At 35.2% G+C, this 21161-nt stretch overlaps 1 protein-coding gene across 1 annotated transcript in view; it reads left to right on the forward strand.

Moving 5' to 3' along the window:
* Window positions 1–11151, forward strand: part of LOC126370971 (gonadotropin-releasing hormone receptor) — a 147589-nt gene extending 136438 nt beyond the window's left edge. Inside the window, exon 6 of the mRNA XM_050016143.1 lies at window positions 7852–11151. Within this exon, the coding sequence (XP_049872100.1) occupies window positions 7852–7981 (130 nt within the window). The 3' untranslated portion in view covers window positions 7982–11151. The remainder of the gene's footprint in view (window positions 1–7851) is intronic.
* Window positions 11152–21161: the final 10010 nt, after the last annotated feature.

A 21161-nucleotide genomic window follows, 5' to 3' on the forward strand; every position in this document is an offset into this window, starting at 1 on the left:
CGACTTGTGCTGAGTGAGGCTCTTTTCTCTCAGGACGTCCACTACCACCTTATGGTCATTTCGACAAACATCCATCTTGCTTTTTTGTAATTGTTTTAGTGGAAATTTGATATGATGTTGTTGTCTTTTTTTGTGTGTGGCGTCCTTTTATAATAAACTTTTTCTATTCTATTCTATTCTAATTTGGTCAATGTACGTCCATCTATGTCTCTAGCGTACTCTTGACCTGGTCTTCCAACTCTACCCCTTCATAAATATTTTTCGTTAGTCTACTTTCATTATTTCTCTCTACATGTCCAAACCATCTAAGCATCCCTTTCTCAATTCTCGTCACTATATTAACTTTCACACCACAACACTGTCTTATCACACTATTTCTTATTCTATCATTCAAAGTCATTCTCATTTCCACTGCTTTTGAAAGAAAGAAAGAAAGAAAGAAAGAAAGAAAGAAAGACGGAAACATTTATTATTGGCACGGAATAATACCCTTGACACTACCGGTGGTGCCATCGGGTAGTGTCAAGGGTCCGCGGGGTTTTAGGACACCACAGACACGGGTAACAGATACTTTACAATAACATCACCATCATAAGACAAAGATCACACATATACTTACATAAAAAAAGAAAATACATTTAAAGATAAAATATATTACCTCATTTATTTTCTATGTTTCATAAACACAATTTCCAATATTATAACACTAACATGCCACGTTTAGTTCATGTAAATTAATCCTAACACCTGTTGATTAGCTAATTGCAATTACTATCAACTTAAGTCTGGCTTAGATACCTAAGTATAATACTATTACATAATTGGTTGATGAAAACTAATTTGTAATAAAATGAAGGTTATCTGCTGGATATAGGCCTCTCCCAAGGCGCGCATACACATAGTCACATAGTCCTCGTCAGCCTTACGTATCCAGGCGCTTCCTACCACCTTCTGCAGGCCGTCCCGCCATCTTGTCAGAGGCCGACCCAGACTGCGTTCCCCTAGATGCGGTTTTCACTCCATAACACGCTAACACCAGAGGTTGTCGGTTCTGTGACAAATGAGACAATAAGTTGGTTATAATTATATATCAGGATATCATTTTGCGGAAATAATGGAAATTAAACTTCGTGAAGATAATTACCGAACCGCAAGTTCCATTAATGACTTGTTAGTTACATCGTTATTAATACTATGGGGAATTATTCAGACCATGAATCTATAAAGGGGAATTTTCCGTCGCAAAATGTATGTATGTTTTTAGTTTATTAGATTATTTTCAATTCTAAACTTTTGTCGATGGAAAAATCCACATGGTACTAACTCAAAATAATGAGAATCATCCCTGTCAGTATTCGTTATGATGTCACTTACACCTGTGCAAGTACGTATGGCTGTACGTAATGACACTGTGAGAAATAATGAAGGGGATAATTCAGACCATAATTCTGAGTTGATATCAAGTGGAATTTCCTCCCAGAAATTTCATGTCAATTTTATTATATTTTTAATAATTTTCAGTTCCTTTCATACTTTTGCGACGGAAAATTCCACTTGATATCAACTCAGAGTCATCAAAGTTTTCTCACACGAATTAATATCTCCTGAATGTGAATCCGATTTAAATTCATCCGAATATTACGCGCTGTCAAAGTTTAAAGTTTTACATAGAATTAAAATTAAGAAAGAAACAATGAAAGAAAATAATATATATATATATATATATATATATATTAATGTTGATATGAAACAAAGATCGATTTTCGTTTTGTTTCAGTATTTGGGATCTGTTTAATAATTTTCTATGATGCATTATACCTATACAATCTACAGGTTATGTACCAATGTCGATGGATTGTATCATAAAGGCCAAAGGCTTTTAAATACAAAAATGTAACCTACTTTTATACATAAGAGTTCACTTCTAGCATGGGTGTCGTTTCAATGATTAATATTAGCAAACTTTAAACAAACCTGTCTGTCTGTACTGAATCTACTTAATACTTGTCATCATAGTTTCACTAACACCAATCCTTCATCAGATAATCTGCAAGTGGCAGGATTTATAGAGGAATTATAAGGACTTTCCATTAATTCCTTTTGAGGTATTTGTTCGAAGCGTCATGCGCTTCAAACTATAACAATGAACTCGCTATAACTAGACATCACTATTTGTATTATGTAGTAGAAGATTTTATTTGACGTGACATTTTTTAGGTTTACATAGTTAACTATTTTTAACGGGTCAATACGTGATTATACTCCCTCCTCCTTTGGGACGGTATTTAACAGTGATGTCTACGTCTTTCCAGCATCGTCTCAATTTCATTTAATCCAAAGCTAAAAAAATAGTTTCCCGCTTCCTGGACGTACCTGTCAACTAATGTCATGATGTTTAAAGCATGTTTCATGGACAACTCCATCACCTGGTAAGACTTTAAGACGGGATATTAAAAACTTCTTCTATCGTGTGATGTCAGAGTTACTATTGATAAGTATCGGCGTCCGAAGGACGCAATATACGATCCCGACGACCCGATTACTCCAGCCATAGAGGCAGCCAATCAGCTCGCGACACCAAACACTTCAGGACCCCGATACCGACCCCGCCGGCGTGGTCGACGATTTCCCTCATTCAGCGCTTATCGCTATCGACCCACTAGAGTCGATTAATTCTTTCAAATATTTTTCCTCTCAGACGACGCCCTGAGCCGAGGTTCGCGCCCAACTGGGCACCCTCAGGCCTGTTGTCTTAAACGTTGTACCGGGTGAGAGCCTTCAGCGCTCCTCATTTGTCCAGCCAAGTAGTTAATGCCATCTGCGGCAAATCTACAATAAGTCACGTCAAAAAAAAAAATGATATTACATTTTAAGGGAGGGAGTCTCGCCTGTAACAAGGAGCTTCGTATAATTGAAATAGAACTTCACTTACAGGTAAATTCGTTTAGTCTCTTAATTATTTATCACGTCGACACCGCACGTCACATTATTTGTCATTACCGTCGTTGTTAACGCCGGAAAAAAACAAATTAAAGAGATAATTGTTTTTTCCTTTTTTAATATTTAATCACGTATCGACCCATCAAAAATAGTTCACTATGTATAGCGTGCGTAAATCTTTAAGTTTCTATATTTTAGGTGTGTCTCAGATGGCTTTAACTACTGCGCCGGATAGTTAGAAAGATGTTTGTATATAATACTCAGTGAATGCTTCAAGCGATTGCCTCCGGGTCAACGTTTGATCACTGGTTGTGTGGCTGTGGTCACCATATCCGGCTGAACAATTTACTCTGTAAATTCTCGGAACGCTTCTACTGCTGGATATAGCATCGGTAGTCATTATCCTTAAGGCTGATCAATACAGAGGCGGCGCTGGAGGTACTTTTTTGTAATATTTGAGTTTGTATGCACCCAGATTACAGAAATCCGGAATCGACTGGGCGCAGTTTTACGAGTATACATATCTGCTTCCCGTTCCACATAGTTCTACGTATCTACGATATATTATGTGTCTTGACCTTTGACGCTAGACCACTAAATCTAGTTTATCTTTACTTTTATTTATTTCTTGTAACACCATCCTGCATCTAAATCTAGTATAAATGTTTGTTGCCTGGAAGAATTTACTCTAGAGATATAAGAACGCTCAAGTTGTAATGTATCCATGTGTTATTTCTGTTTTTAAATTTAAGTTCTGTGCAATAAAGTGTATTTCATTTGATAAATCAAAGTCTACCTCAAACTTTTAACTTCTCATCTCTTCCGTTCCTAGCGAGAAGAGCGAAAATTGAAAGTTATAAATTGCTTTGGCGATCATCATTTTTAAATAAACATGAGTTTTAGAATTTGATTCGCAAAAAAACAGTTTTAACAGTTTTTAAACTATGACTCGCTTGTTTAAGTACATAAAAAGCCGAGTTCTATATACTATAGTTGTGACATTATTTAGTGAGCTAAGATTGTAAAACCATTATTATTCGAGATCAGTAAATGCATATTGTAGACTCATGTCAATTTATAGATTAATAGTTTAAACAATGCAGAGGTAAAATATTTTCTTTCTCAATCGTTATTTGATCCTTTTCAATTCATCATCATTTGAATCTGACATTTTCAATTTCGTCCTATGTGTTTCAGTCTTGATTGACGTTTCCTTTTTTATTTTTTTTTAAATTAAAGTTGATAGAATTGGTAAATGATATTCTATTAGTTAACCGTGTATATACATTAGAAAAATGTAGAACATTATGAACTTCGGTATATCTGTAGATAAGATTCTTTATTTGCCATAAATGCAGTGTAGGAAGATTATTCAAATTAAATTTATTAGATCCTTACATACGAGTATAACGTAACAAATACTATATAAGTACATCTACATAACTTTCGCTTGTAACTCTTACGTAGTCATAGAATAAAGAATATTTATACGTTTACAACGATACAACTCGTAAAAATTAGGTCAGCGTTCGATAAAGTAAAACACAAAGGGGACGTCCCCTTTTGAAAAAAAAATAAGAAAAAAAAAATAATGAAAAGGTAAAATTGTCGTAAGCCACTATGGATCAAGGGAGCGCGCGCGGACTGTGACTCATCAGCACACTGTACCTAAGATTGAGATTTTTGTATGAAGTATCTGGGGTGTGACGTAGTCGTTAAAATGAGCAGCACTTTTTGATCTCGTATCACGCAAATATCACTATAATTATTAAAAAAATAAAGTTAACATAACCAATGTAAAGAAAAAGGATTGGGCTAATTATTTACAATGTAAAGAAAATCTAAAAATATTGTAGCACAGCTAATATTACAAGTCAGTATATAACTTATATTCTATTTATAAACGATTTATCGGAAAAGAAGAAGGACCCAAGAAAACATCTTTGATCTACTTCTGAATGTAGGACATTCTTAGTAAGGGTTTCATCACAATGACAGGTAACATTCCGAAGGATATGACGTGCCATCGCTATAAAGACGAAGATACGATTGTTTCCCCCTGCTACACCCGGACACTTCATACAAAACACCTCGTTTTACACAAACACTACTCATTGACGTTATCGTACCAGCATCTGACGCACAGTTGAAGACTAAAGTAAGACCAAGGGCGGTCGAGGTAAACTTAGGTCTACGTATTGGCTTCGGCCTCACGGAAGACAAAAGTTCGGGACTCCATAGGCCCGAGATATGGAAACGACATAAGCACATAATAAAAACAAATGCAACGACTACCCGGAATCAGCCATAAGTACGTAAAAATGTATAATATCTCCTTCCGAGAAACTGTGAAAGGTATACTTACAATACAAGAAGTAAAAATAAAATTGCTATTCAAAATTCTAGATTAAGTAAATTAAATTCATCTTTTTTGGGGTTATGTATACGTTTTTACAATACAATACAAAATACTTTATTTGTAGAAAAATACCAGATATTATTTTAAATTTGTCAGAAAATAAATTTAAAGCTCATGTGAAGCTTACTATATGTAAAAAAGCTTATTATAAGATTAATGACTACCTAAATGATAAAAATGTCTGGTATTGAATGTGTTCCTCTAGTTATTAAATAACTTGTAATGTATACCCTCATTGGTTTTTAAAAGATGTGTTGCTGTTGCAGTTTCTTGTCATTTCTTCTCCTCAGCCATAACACCTTGCGAAATGACGTAAATTCAAAACTACTTATTGATGTAAGTAAGTAGTCGTTATATGAGTCATGTCAGGGGCCTTTAGCGGCTTAAAAGTAACCCTGACACCAGGGTTGATGAGGTTGGTAATTCACCTCACAACCCACACGATAGAAGAAGAAGAGTTGGTGCATTATTATAATGCTATATTCGACATCAATTTGTAAAATACTTCAGATTACAAAATAATATTCCATGCCAGTATTCACCCTAAGCTCGTCTAACTACGTCATCATCTTAATTGGCAATTATCGGTGAAGAAGATATATAAGATTAGAAAAACAGGCCATTAATAAGGTATTATCATTGAACAAGATGAGTACTTATTAGGTACTTATTTATATTGGACCCTGGCTAGTATCTTCCTAACTCCTCCACCAACCCATAGTAGAGCTGCGTAGTGGAGTATGCTTTATACCCCCTCCAGTTGATTGTGGGAAGTCCTGTCAACTTTGGAATCGAAAGAGAAAATTAAATCGAAAAAAAAAAGTGACTCGGATTGAACTCGCGGCACTAATCAAGCCGGGACGAGCGTGTTAACCATTACACCACCGTGTCCTTCTCCTGTTCATGCGAAATGTGGACGAGTGCAATAAAAGAAAAATCCTTTAACTTTGCAATAGGTACATTTTGAGGTTACCTATGGGCCTGACCTAGTTTAATACGATCTACTCTGAACAGGCGTGCGTGTATGAAGTGATTGATGAATGTGGAGGAAGCAAGAGAAGTGTGTCAGGATCGAAGCAAATGGAATTCTATAGTCTCTGCTTACCCCGGTAGAAAATATGATGATGTCCTCCCAGACGTATCCGTCGAAGGCGACACCCTTAGCTAGTGTTAGCCTGGGCTCTTCCATGGGCGCGGGCGTGACTAGCAAAACCAAATTTAGTTTTGAAAGTCCTGTTGCAAGAAGCACAATAGAGAGTCCCACGGTTACGTCCGTGCGTATGTGAGTGCCATATAACACCTATATTATGTGGACGTGTCTGTAATTGGACTACTGGTTAACCTAATCACACACATATACGTACGTTTATAGTTACAGCAACATAATATCGAATACGCTATCGGTTAGGTTAGGTAATCTAGCAGATTCAAGCAGATTAATGCATCGAAAATCGCATTACGGATACAAAATGGATTATATCTTGTATCGTGTTATTTCCATGCCAAAAGAACCAATTGACCAGAAATAATAAACAGTGTCAGACATTTAAACTTAATTACTTGAACATCTGCTTCAAATTGCCACATCGCGGCTTCAGCTGCGGTTTTCTGTCTTGACTTCGGACTTCGGTAGAGCTTTCTTCTGGAAAAATATTGACTCTACGTAGAGTTGATAGAGAACAATCTTTATTTCGATTTGATTTCCATTTAATTTCGTGTGTTAATTTAATTCGCAATCACTACGTTTGGTAAAGCGTGGGTACTGAGTTCATCTTGCGATGTATGTACCTCTGACTGGCAATTGGGAGCATAGTCGCGTTCTTATATGTATGATAATAATGGTTTAATGTATGGTTTCTTACGAGTAAACTTCACAGCCATAGGGAATTTGTATTATGTAGTACAGTGGCAATGGCTGTTTACCATCCCTTCACCAAAGCATACGAATAATACTTCCCCCCCCCCCCCTTTGTCTTCATTTTTAGTCTTCAATCGTATGAGCGCCACACACACAAATGCGCGTGTAACGTCAATGTGTAGTGTCTGTGTAAAATGAGGTGTTTTCTATAAAGTGTCCGAGGTATGCCTTGACCCAAATAAACTACGAAGCACTTTCAAGGCTACGTTCCTAAAAACAATATGGCGCTGTACAGTTTTTCCTTCGTACAACCTGCTTATTTCATAATAAATATCCTATTGATCTTTTATCTTTGTTTTTGGATATAAATGATGACCATTTTTATTACACACAAGCACAACATCTTCCACACATTATCAGATCAACCAAAGGAGTAGTAATATAGGTAGCAACATAATTTTATTGTTCTATACCTACACATTGTAATCCAAATATCAAGCGACAAATATTTTTATATATGCTTCTGCCATTGCATTGTATTTTTGAAAGATTAAAGTTAAATCTCGACACGAACGTAGCCTGAAATGTCCCTATAATATTCTCTTCCGTAATATTTTTTATTATTTCTTTTCAGAGAGTCCGGTGGCCAACAAGCATCTGTCTTCCGCCGCGACAACCATACTTCTTCCGTCAGGTTGACAACCATACGCTCTTTAAGATCCTCTGCGAAATATTCCAACGGACAGAATATTAGTTTGTTATAACCAGTGCGGAACTATCTTAACTATACTATACGGGAAGAAGAGTACTCTACTAGTGTTATGTTATGAACCAACGAGGCTAAAATGATACCGTGTGAAAGGTTGATCTAAAGACCTCAGTGGAAATGTTTTGGCATTTGTAAATAGACACATCATATATATTGTAAAATAGTGTGAATATGTTTGTATAAATATATGTTGTATAGATGTTTAAATTAATCGATTTTGTACATTGACAAAGATGTGTAATTATTCCGTGTGTATGTGTTATGCAGGTAAGTAAGGCGTCTAATTCTCTTCGGTATAGACTATTACATGTTAATATCAACCGAACAAAACTTGTTTCTTTAAAAGTCAAAAGTAAGTTGACAGAATTTGGCCCATCTTTGTCCGGAAATAAAAGTAACAGTGCAAAAATATAGTGCAGTGAGAAATAAAAGTAAAAGTATCAGTCCTTACATTTGAATTTAAGTAATTAATTGTATTACTTACTTCTTTTTACTCTCATAATTGGGCAGCTTTAGACCATATCCTATCAATTTTGGCAAAAGACCGTAACAGGTTATATAAACATCAAAAAAATATGAAATTAGAGAAAATACGTTACTTTTTCCTCCCAGAGGGTTTAGCTAACATGTGGCATTGGCTTTCGATAACGATAAGTATGAACTAGAATGAAAATGTAAGCGAATCACTTGACATTTCGTTGACTTAATATGTATATGTCATGCATTTTAATTATATTTACACATGGGTCAGAATATCGGGGGCCATAGCGAAGTTGCAATGAAGGACTTTCCAATCGACGCTCCCCAAACACATGATAGATGGCATTGTTCAATTTTGACGTGATAATTACCTATTTAGGCGATTCTCACACTGCCCCGCATGATGCAGCGTACCGCGTGGATGCGTGTTCTTCCGTTGCGCGTTTATGCGGATGCATTTTCCGTGTGTTAGACTGTGCGTGTTTTCTATACAAACGGAGATACTTACAAGCAACGGAAGAACACGCATCCACGCGCTACGCTGCATCATGCGGGCAGTGTGAGAATCGCCTTACTCATTGTTGGGGTACATAATTATTCAAAAATGTAATGCAATGCGCGAAGCATATACAAAACTAATTGTCGCTTGATATTTGGATCACACCATGTATAGAATGATGTTGCTACCTACGTATATTGTTTCTTTTTATTTTGATCAGAATAGTAATGGGTGGAAGTTGTAATTGTACCTTGGTGTAATAAAAAGAGTCATCATTTATACCCAAAAACAGCGATAAAAGTTGCATAATCATATATCTGTTATTTATGACGAACGAAGTTAGTTTAAGTTTAAACGAAGATAAAACTTAACAACGCCATCTATCGTGTTTTTGGGGAGCGTCGATTGGAAAGCACCTCATTGATTATGGATTAATAGTCACTGTCGATTGTAAGAATCAATCGATTGTAAGGCAGTTGCACGTCGTGGAATCTGCGTGGAGTGAATTTTGTCGTGCGCCATATTTTTTAATGATGTTTGACAATTGTGCTGGCCTATGATTGGTTAGCGGTGACAGCCATCTTTATCGGCGTCCTGTCAATAATGTGACTGAAACTGTGTAATCGAGTGAAGTGTATTTATGGTTATCCTCTCCACTTTATCTTGTAATGCAAAGCCCAGTTAATGTATCTCGAAAAAGTGAACTTTTGAAACGCTTTGTGTGTAAATCGCATATTAAAGAGCACAGATTTATCCCGTCTAAATCTAAAGAAATGTTTGCCTCCGATGCAAAAACTATTTCTTGCATCACGCAAAAATATTGTAAAAAAATAAAAATAAATTATTTAATGAATTATCTCTCACATTTTAACCCTACGAAACAAGCCCTAACTTAAAACAGAGGTCATTAGGTCTTGTTTCCGGGTTCGATATTATTTTCGTTTCGTTTTACGTTTATCTGGAACTTTGAAATTGTTTCAAGTCGAATTAAAATCTATAGAATAATACCGATCCGGTGACAAGACTCTATCTTTCGAACATCCCACTCACAGACCAAGTAGAGATGCTCCTGTACATTAAACCGCTTGACGCGCAGTCTTTTGCCAGAGGCTTTTTTAATAAATCTTACAATTGTAAATTACAATGACAATTTGATGTACATTGCCGGGTGTGTGATCACGAATATTTTTCAGTTTCATATTAGCTACGTAATGAACACCAAATTGTCGTAATTTACAATTGTAAGTTTTATGAAACAGGCCCCAAGTGAAATTCGATTATTTAAAAAGGGCTACAGCCCCTGTACAAACTGTACAATTTTATGTGATGTTGTGGCATGTAAGTACCTGTAAAATATAAGGAACCACAGCAGAGGCAGTAATACTAAGTAAGTAATTAAATAAAGCAACTATTTTTTAATAAGACTAAAACAGGGGATCTGAAATTGATTGGATTAGTAGTTCCCTTTGTAATAGGAGATAAAACGCATACATAATAAATACACTAAACTACGCTAAAAATACAAATACAGCCCATAACATTAAATAGGTAGAGTCACAAAAGACCGGACCTCAAACCCGCAAATGTACATTACTTATTGATAGTGTTTATAAAGTCAACTGTGCAGTAACAGTGATCACCACATCGCTCAAATCTCCAATACCAACCCCGCAAGCGTCGTCGGCGATAAAGACCTGTAATTTTGAACGCGGAGAAAAATCCCCGTGGTTCACCTAGGTGGAGTATGAGGTAGATAACGGGTAATAGAGGATTCAGCGCTTATCCCTAAGCATTCAATTCGATTAATTGTTTCAAAAAACTCTGATGACGCTCTGAGCCAGGCTTGTTGTCTTAAATTTTACCGGGTGAAGGCCCTCGGCGCTTCCCATTTGTGAAGCTAACAAGCCATGACAAGAAACTGCCCTTATCAGTCAACTTGGCAGTCTCTAGAAATATGATTGACCTTACGTGTACAGAGCTCTCAACTTCGAAATAGGAAAGCGCAGGGCTGAAATAACAATGTTACTTTTTATTATCTATGATTTTTATCTCCTACCTAGAATTGCTAAATGTAGAAAGTATCATGAAAACCTAAGTTGTCGTTAATACAAAAATAAGTTGAATGATTAACAGTCATTTGTTTAAGTACAAAGGAGATTATAGTGATATAAAAATCATTGTCAAAATCGCCTTTTTATTTTTATTATAATCCTACTTTGGTACAACTATAGATCTATATTAGACATATAGATAGATCTATAAAATGGCGGAAGAGTTGTGAATTAGGTTAGCGCAGGACATTAACAAAACATTAACAAAAAAAAATCACAAAAAAGCGAATTGGAATAACACGTGGAAATTAAAAAGCAAAACCTAGTTTTACATTTAAATATGTAATGGTAAAACTAGTTTTTGCTTTTTAATTTGCGTCCTAATTGGTTACCTGAATGGAACGAACGCCTAATATACGGTACTTAATGACATTGGGATTGACAACACTTGTATTAATGTAAGGGAAAACATTATTACCTAGTACGAAAATATCAGTAGGCTAAACAATAACTATTCAAAATAAATTATGGATAATGAAATTCGGGAAAATAAAATTGGGACAAAAGATTTTAAGCTTTTCAAAGGTCACCCGTATTTACAACAATATTATCATAATTATTGTTGTTTACGTCCGCTACCTGGGTCAACATCTTTAACATATTATTTAATGATGAATTATAGTTTATTGATCTTTAGCTAAATACGTTCAGTAGGCAGGTATTTGAACTATTCGTTTATTCTATTTTAAGGACAATTTGTTCAGGTGGGGTTTCTCGGATGGCTCGGACTTAAAGTGCAAGTGCGGCACTGTTCCCCAAACGATGGAACATCTTACATCGTGTCCTGCGTGCCCGAACACCTGCACGCAGGAGGATCTAATGAGCGCTGCAGATAGCGCCATACTTGTTGCCTAGTTTTGGGCCGATACTATTTAGTTTGCCATCGGCACGATAAGAAGAAGAATCTCTTTTTTTCATAGATATAATGGTCTTAAGGTCCAAAGTCTTTTTAAAATCAAAACCCCTTTATTTAACTGTTATGTTTGAAAATTTGGGCCGCAGGGAATAATTTATCATATTTTATTTTACGAAAATAAAAACATCTCAAACATCGAATTTCATTACTTATTTATATGACACCGATCGAAGTCGTTAAACGACACTCAATCAACGCAGTACTTGAGTTCCATAAATATTTAGATGCAATGCCAATTTCTAATTTGCACTCAAAATAAGAAGTCGTTTATACCTAAGGTAAAAAAATCTTAGACTCGTAAACACGACGACCACAAGTATTTAAATTGAATCCACTTCTGGGTTCCATCGACAAAAGTTTAATTAACTCTCACCGTATTCGAATAGATCTTCTAAGTTTTATTCTATAAATTGGTTTGGTTGGAGCGAGAACTTCATTCGCCATATTTTAAAGTTTTATTCCTTAGTTTTCTTACTGAAATATATTGATGGTTAGTAAACTGTAAGATTCGTACAGGATGACACTATTTTGGACTACAACATTGCATCGTTTCAGCGACAAAAAGGTTAAATGTACTCACTTACTTCTTTCAAAACATAAGGTACTGCTGATGTTATTATTCGCTAGCAAAATTTTTCAGATTTCCACATATTTTACCTAACGTGTAGAGTTTGTGAACTTAGTGTTTGTATAGTTAGGACGTGTGGAGTTGGAAGCTTGGCTGTACATGAGATCGAGATCTCGTCTTGGCATCATTTTAAATGAAAATGTTTTAATTTTTTATGATATGTTTTCCCTGTTTTGAAAATAAGTTTTTTGACATTTCCGCCATTTCCATACTCGTTTATAAATCTTATAGTAATCGCTCGAGTAACTACGCCAACTAATATATCTTGCGCTAAACGCAATCCATGATGCTAAAAACAAAGATAAAGTTAACGTTAGTTTTTGAACACAAATATTCTGAATTCTAACTGTAGGTACTTATCAGGATTCTTCTAGTTTAGGTGATAAAGACCCCACATTAATTGACACATCAGTATGCGTTTGACCATGAGTAAATTGTCTTTGACACCAAATGCCTTTAGAACTAAAGTTATCTGCATATAAATGAAATGCTAATACCTCGGTACAGTGCTTCTATTTTATTAACGTCCTTCGGCAATCATCACATCTCCGAATACAAACGACTTCCATCCAACTTCCATCCTTATCAATTATTAGATTAATCGTGTAAAGATCAGGGGGGGTTAAAAAGGCCACAACGAATCGAAATTCATCTAAGAAAGCAATATTGCAATTTGACATTTGCGCATATAAAAGTAAGTGCGCGATGCACACAAATGTCAAACAAGACCCCCCCCCCAGAATTTCATTTCAGAACTAGTTAAGTACTCTGTTGTTGTTTTGATTTAATTCCCGCTTGTACTGCGTGAATGCGATGATTGCCGAGTGGTCGTGGGACGTTAAGATAATAGAAGCACCAAGGAACAGAATAATTGTAGTACATATATTTGAAGACTGTATCAATGACACCTTTGAAGAAAGAAGCTGTTCCAGTAGAATAATATAGAATACAGTGAAAACTTATAGCGTTACGTGTGATACTATGTTATGATTTCCACCAGCTGTACGTCTCATTATATTCAAATCACAAGCTCCGCTTATATATCCCGATATAGCGCCCAGAGGCGTCGTTTGTAACACTCCGGCGCTTCCAAATGAGGTTTCAATATAGTACACAAGCTCGAACCCTATCTTTCCCTATTTCCCGGCCCACTACAATCGTATCACATGTCAAAATGCTTAAAGCTTGGCAACAAAATATTTATTTCCATTTTTGACCTTCTGGCAAACAAGTGTCTGTTATGGGTTTGCTTCATCACACTACTCTGCTGTTATGCATAGAATAATTTATTCTACACTCTCAAGAACATCAAGATGAAACGATAGCAACAGCTTTAGTCATGCTTAGTAAGAATATAAATATATAAATTGTATCAATATATTATATGAATTAACTCCAGATTACAAGACGTTTCACAGAAGAAAAGAAGGTCAAACTTGATGTACTTACCAGGATAGCTACACCAATTATATACAATTTGTTTTCTGCCTGCAACTTTGCTCACGTGGACTATGGTTATCGCTTTTTGCTATCTTTAGGGGGTGATTTCAGAGATAAAAATTGTCATGTTCTTCCCTAGGTCTCAATCCATCTCCATAATGTCAAATTTCATTTAAATCGTTATTATGCATATCCCTTTATACATGAAAGTCTTACAAACAGAGAGAGGTATTTTTGCATTTTTAATACCTACTATATTAGTGTGTATGAGGTAGAGATTTCGAGTGTCGTCACGCTTGATTGTACAGTCACAAGCAATATAATGTACCCACCTTAAGACTCTGTCGCACTAACATATTTGACATTTTGTGAGACTTACAGTTCAATTTGTCAAAAAAGTTAATGTTACATGGTACCAAAGTGTATACATATTAATGCTCGTGACCGTACACCCTATTGTTTATCTTCATTGAACATCCAGAAACGAAAATAGTTTTTGGCGCTCATCGTTCACTCCCAAAACTATTTAAACTTACTAAGTATTATTTATTGAATTCCTTTAGAAGGTCTCCGTGGACTGTGGAGTAGCAATTAAGATCTAAATTGCTAAACCCCGGCTTTAATGCCGTCCGGGTCAGTCAAAACCAATCACTAAATGAAACTAACTTACCCTTAGTATCTTGATGTTTCTCACATCGGCTTTAATCAGAGTCTATTTATTTTATATTTATTTATTTTATTTATTTCTTAAGGAAAGCTAACAGCACAGAATATTTACGCAGAATGCTTTGTACCCTGCTAGTTGATGAAGCGTCTGCGATGTGAATATTTTGCTCATTGATTCAAATTTCGTATCTTCCTTCTCCGCTTGAGATAAAATAATCAATGATAGGATCTTTCTCCACCATCAAACCGCAGTGGAACAACGTGGTGGAGTACGCTCTGTATCCGGTCAGGTTAAAAGAGAAAATCCTTCTGCCCATCAGTATTAAAATCTTTCTAGATACTTCTGTGCAATTTTTAAAGATCGTTTATAAATTAGGTAAATATCTACACCTAGGCTACTGAAGCGAAAAGTTTTAGCTTTATATTAATTGCATTCGTTCACGGTTAAGAATAATGTTAGGATTCAGCGCTTATCCCTAAGCATTCAATTCGATTAATTGTTTCAAAAAACTCTGATGACGCTCTGAGCCAGGCTTGTTGTCTTAAATTTTACCGGGTGAAGGCCCTCGGCGCTTCCCATTTGTGAAGCTAACAAGCCATGACAAGAAACTGCCCTTATCAGTCAACTTGGCAGTCTCTAGAAATATGATTGACCTTACGTGTACAGAGCTCTCAACTTCGAAATAGGAAAGCGCAGGGCTGAAATAACAATGTTACTTTTTATTATCTATGATTTTTATCTCCTACCTAGAATTGCTAAATGTAGAAAGTATCATGAAAACCTAAGTTGTCGTTAATACAAAAATAAGTTGAATGATTAACAGTCATTTGTTTAAGTACAAAGGAGATTATAGTGATATAAAAATCATTGTCAAAATCGCCTTTTTATTTTTATTATAATCCTACTTTGGTACAACTATAGATCTATATTAGACATATAGATAGATCTATAAAATGGCGGAAGAGTTGTGAATTAGGTTAGCGCAGGACATTAACAAAACATTAACAAAAAAAAATCACAAAAAAGCGAATTGGAATAACACGTGGAAATTAAAAAGCAAAACCTAGTTTTACATTTAAATATGTAATGGTAAAACTAGTTTTTGCTTTTTAATTTGCGTCCTAATTGGTTACCTGAATGGAACGAACGCCTAATATACGGTACTTAATGACATTGGGATTGACAACACTTGTATTAATGTAAGGGAAAACATTATTACCTAGTACGAAAATATCAGTAGGCTAAACAATAACTATTCAAAATAAATTATGGATAATGAAATTCGGGAAAATAAAATTGGGACAAAAGATTTTAAGCTTTTCAAAGGTCACCCGTATTTACAACAATATTATCATAATTATTGTTGTTTACGTCCGCTACCTGGGTCAACATCTTTAACATATTATTTAATGATGAATTATAGTTTATTGATCTTTAGCTAAATACGTTCAGTAGGCAGGTATTTGAACTATTCGTTTATTCTATTTTAAGGACAATTTGTTCAGGTGGGGTTTCTCGGATGGCTCGGACTTAAAGTGCAAGTGCGGCACTGTTCCCCAAACGATGGAACATCTTACATCGTGTCCTGCGTGCCCGAACACCTGCACGCAGGAGGATCTAATGAGCGCTGCAGATAGCGCCATACTTGTTGCCTAGTTTTGGGCCGATACTATTATGATAAGAAGAAGAATCTCTTTTTTTCATAGATATAATGGTCTTAAGGTCCAAAGTCTTTTTAAAATCAAAACCCCTTTATTTAACTGTTATGTTTGAAAATTTGGGCCGCAGGGAATAATTTATCATATTTTATTTTACGAAAATAAAAACATCTCAAACATCGAATTTCATTACTTATTTATATGACACCGATCGAAGTCGTTAAACGACACTCAATCAACGCAGTACTTGAGTTCCATAAATATTTAGATGCAATGCCAATTTCTAATTTGCACTCAAAATAAGAAGTCGTTTATACCTAAGGTAAAAAAATCTTAGACTCGTAAACACGACGACCACAAGTATTTAAATTGAATCCACTTCTGGGTTCCATCGACAAAAGTTTAATTAACTCTCACCGTATTCGAATAGATCTTCTAAGTTTTATTCTATAAATTGGTTTGGTTGGAGCGAGAACTTCATTCGCCATATTTTAAAGTTTTATTCCTTAGTTTTCTTACTGAAATATATTGATGGTTAGTAAACTGTAAGATTCGTACAGGATGACACTATTTTGGACTACAACATTGCATCGTTTCAGCGACAAAAAGGTTAAATGTACTCACTTACTTCTTTCAAAACATAAGGTACTGCTGATGTTATTATTCGCTAGCAAAATTTTTCAGATTTCCACATATTTTACCTAACGTGTAGAGTTTGTGAACTTAGTGTTTGTATAGTTAGGACGTGTGGAGTTGGAAGCTTGGCTGTACATGAGATCGAGATCTCGTCTTGGCATCATTTTAAATGAAAATGTTTTAATTTTTTATGATATGTTTTCCCTGTTTTGAAAATAAGTTTTTTGACATTTCCGCCATTTCCATACTCGTTTATAAATCTTATAGTAATCGCTCGAGTAACTACGCCAACTAATATATCTTGCGCTAAACGCAATCCATGATGCTAAAAACAAAGATAAAGTTAACGTTAGTTTTTGAACACAAATATTCTGAATTCTAACTGTAGGTACTTATCAGGATTCTTCTAGTTTAGGTGATAAAGACCCCACATTAATTGACACATCAGTATGCGTTTGACCATGAGTAAATTGTCTTTGACACCAAATGCCTTTAGAACTAAAGTTATCTGCATATAAATGAAATGCTAATACCTCGGTACAGTGCTTCTATTTTATTAACGTCCTTCGGCAATCATCACATCTCCGAATACAAACGACTTCCATCCAACTTCCATCCTTATCAATTATTAGATTAATCGTGTAAAGATCAGGGGGGGTTAAAAAGGCCACAACGAATCGAAATTCATCTAAGAAAGCAATATTGCAATTTGACATTTGCGCATATAAAAGTAAGTGCGCGATGCACACAAATGTCAAACAAGACCCCCCCCCCAGAATTTCATTTCAGAACTAGTTAAGTACTCTGTTGTTGTTTTGATTTAATTCCCGCTTGTACTGCGTGAATGCGATGATTGCCGAGTGGTCGTGGGACGTTAAGATAATAGAAGCACCAAGGAACAGAATAATTGTAGTACATATATTTGAAGACTGTATCAATGACACCTTTGAAGAAAGAAGCTGTTCCAGTAGAATAATATAGAATACAGTGAAAACTTATAGCGTTACGTGTGATACTATGTTATGATTTCCACCAGCTGTACGTCTCATTATATTCAAATCACAAGCTCCGCTTATATATCCCGATATAGCGCCCAGAGGCGTCGTTTGTAACACTCCGGCGCTTCCAAATGAGGTTTCAATATAGTACACAAGCTCGAACCCTATCTTTCCCTATTTCCCGGCCCACTACAATCGTATCACATGTCAAAATGCTTAAAGCTTGGCAACAAAATATTTATTTCCATTTTTGACCTTCTGGCAAACAAGTGTCTGTTATGGGTTTGCTTCATCACACTACTCTGCTGTTATGCATAGAATAATTTATTCTACACTCTCAAGAACATCAAGATGAAACGATAGCAACAGCTTTAGTCATGCTTAGTAAGAATATAAATATATAAATTGTATCAATATATTATATGAATTAACTCCAGATTACAAGACGTTTCACAGAAGAAAAGAAGGTCAAACTTGATGTACTTACCAGGATAGCTACACCAATTATATACAATTTGTTTTCTGCCTGCAACTTTGCTCACGTGGACTATGGTTATCGCTTTTTGCTATCTTTAGGGGGTGATTTCAGAGATAAAAATTGTCATGTTCTTCCCTAGGTCTCAATCCATCTCCATAATGTCAAATTTCATTTAAATCGTTATTATGCATATCCCTTTATACATGAAAGTCTTACAAACAGAGAGAGGTATTTTTGCATTTTTAATACCTACTATATTAGTGTGTATGAGGTAGAGATTTCGAGTGTCGTCACGCTTGATTGTACAGTCACAAGCAATATAATGTACCCACCTTAAGACTCTGTCGCACTAACATATTTGACATTTTGTGAGACTTACAGTTCAATTTGTCAAAAAAGTTAATGTTACATGGTACCAAAGTGTATACATATTAATGCTCGTGACCGTACACCCTATTGTTTATCTTCATTGAACATCCAGAAACGAAAATAGTTTTTGGCGCTCATCGTTCACTCCCAAAACTATTTAAACTTACTAAGTATTATTTATTGAATTCCTTTAGAAGGTCTCCGTGGACTGTGGAGTAGCAATTAAGATCTAAATTGCTAAACCCCGGCTTTAATGCCGTCCGGGTCAGTCAAAACCAATCACTAAATGAAACTAACTTACCCTTAGTATCTTGATGTTTCTCACATCGGCTTTAATCAGAGTCTATTTATTTTATATTTATTTATTTTATTTATTTCTTAAGGAAAGCTAACAGCACAGAATATTTACGCAGAATGCTTTGTACCCTGCTAGTTGATGAAGCGTCTGCGATGTGAATATTTTGCTCATTGATTCAAATTTCGTATCTTCCTTCTCCGCTTGAGATAAAATAATCAATGATAGGATCTTTCTCCACCATCAAACCGCAGTGGAACAACGTGGTGGAGTACGCTCTGTATCCGGTCAGGTTAAAAGAGAAAATCCTTCTGCCCATCAGTATTAAAATCTTTCTAGATACTTCTGTGCAATTTTTAAAGATCGTTTATAAATTAGGTAAATATCTACACCTAGGCTACTGAAGCGAAAAGTTTTAGCTTTATATTAATTGCATTCGTTCACGGTTAAGAATAATGTTTTTAACATTGACGGGTCTAAATTAGCTTTATTGGAAGGGATATTTTTTCTTTAGTACCCTTGTACATCAAAAGTAACTAAATTGCGTGCCAGAAGAGGAAGGTAGTCGTAATTTAATTATTTAATATTATAAAATTATCGTTACTTAGCTAGTATAGGATATATGTTATATAAAAATAAAATATATTCCGATTTTTTATATATAAAAATGATTGAATGGAACGAATGTAGTGTACTTATAAATGCAATTCTATGGAATATAAATTACATTTTAATCAAAATTAAATGTGGAGCTTACAAACATTTTGTGTCACATTGCATTTATACATCTCACAATGAAATTTTCTATTCATTTATATTTCATTTTGATTGACTCTGGTCAAAATAAATTATCATTATCGTTTTAGCTGCGATATATCGTATTAGATCCTTATTTCTAATTTCACGCTTATTAAATATTTGTTTAGGATCACTTTATCTTTCTGGGATTGCTAATGCATAAGCGTAGTTATTTAACAAATCTAAATATTTTTTTCACCAGATGTATCGTACAATCTCGCCTATCAACCCTAATGGGACAGAATTGAATTGAGACCTTATTTAAGTTGCAAACGATTATGATAAACAGCAGTGTAATCGAATAAAATGTTAGTATTGACATATAAATATACATGTAAATTTCGAAAGCATTTTTCGCAATTTTTTTGCATCTTTTTTTAAGACATCTGCATGCATTCTTTGTTTTCCTTTACTCCAGGACAGCAAAGAAATTCGGCCAAATTTCTTCAAATTCAATGTCAGAATATTAAGATTTAAAATTTGTTGGTTCTCCAAACAGACAAAATATCCTGGGTACATTTTACGCCGCTTCGTATTAAACTCAAGAACAAAATAAAAATTGTTTTATGAACCTTTGTTTCAAACATGAGAATCAAAAAGTTATTTCTTTTGTTACTTGAATAATCCGAGAAGGTTGCAAATAGAAGACAGTATATCAATGTTTGCTTGCCTTCCTACCCAAACAAGGGCTACGGACTGTTTTCCATGTTATGAAGGTCAAGGTTCATGGCAGTAGCGGACCTAGGGTCTAACCACACCCCGGACACTTCATACAAAAAACCTTCTTTTACACAAACACTACACATTGACGTTATCGTACACGCGCTGTACGATAACGTCAATGTGTGTGACGTCTGCTGCCATACAATTGAAGACTAAAGTAAGACCGAGAGGGGGTAAGGTAAATACAGCCGAGATGCTTTTCTGTACGTACTTAGTATCATTTCTTATTCTATGGGCTAAGGAGCAATAAATACAAAAAATAAACTTCGGCAAAAAGCTACTATTTTAGAACTTGTTTTGCTTTGTCATGTAATTAATGCTACCCAAATCTATATAGATAGATAGGGCTTAGAGATGAACTGTAGGATAAGGCGGTGATCACAATAGAGCTTACAAGTCTCAGTAATACAGTGTATGATATTAATATGGTCTGCATAGGTGCATAGTCATCAGCAACCAAAACGTTTGATCTTTAATAA

Source organism: Pectinophora gossypiella, chromosome 11 (genome assembly GCF_024362695.1).
Source record: "Pectinophora gossypiella chromosome 11, ilPecGoss1.1, whole genome shotgun sequence".
NCBI classification, from domain to species: Eukaryota; Metazoa; Arthropoda; class Insecta; order Lepidoptera; family Gelechiidae; genus Pectinophora; species Pectinophora gossypiella.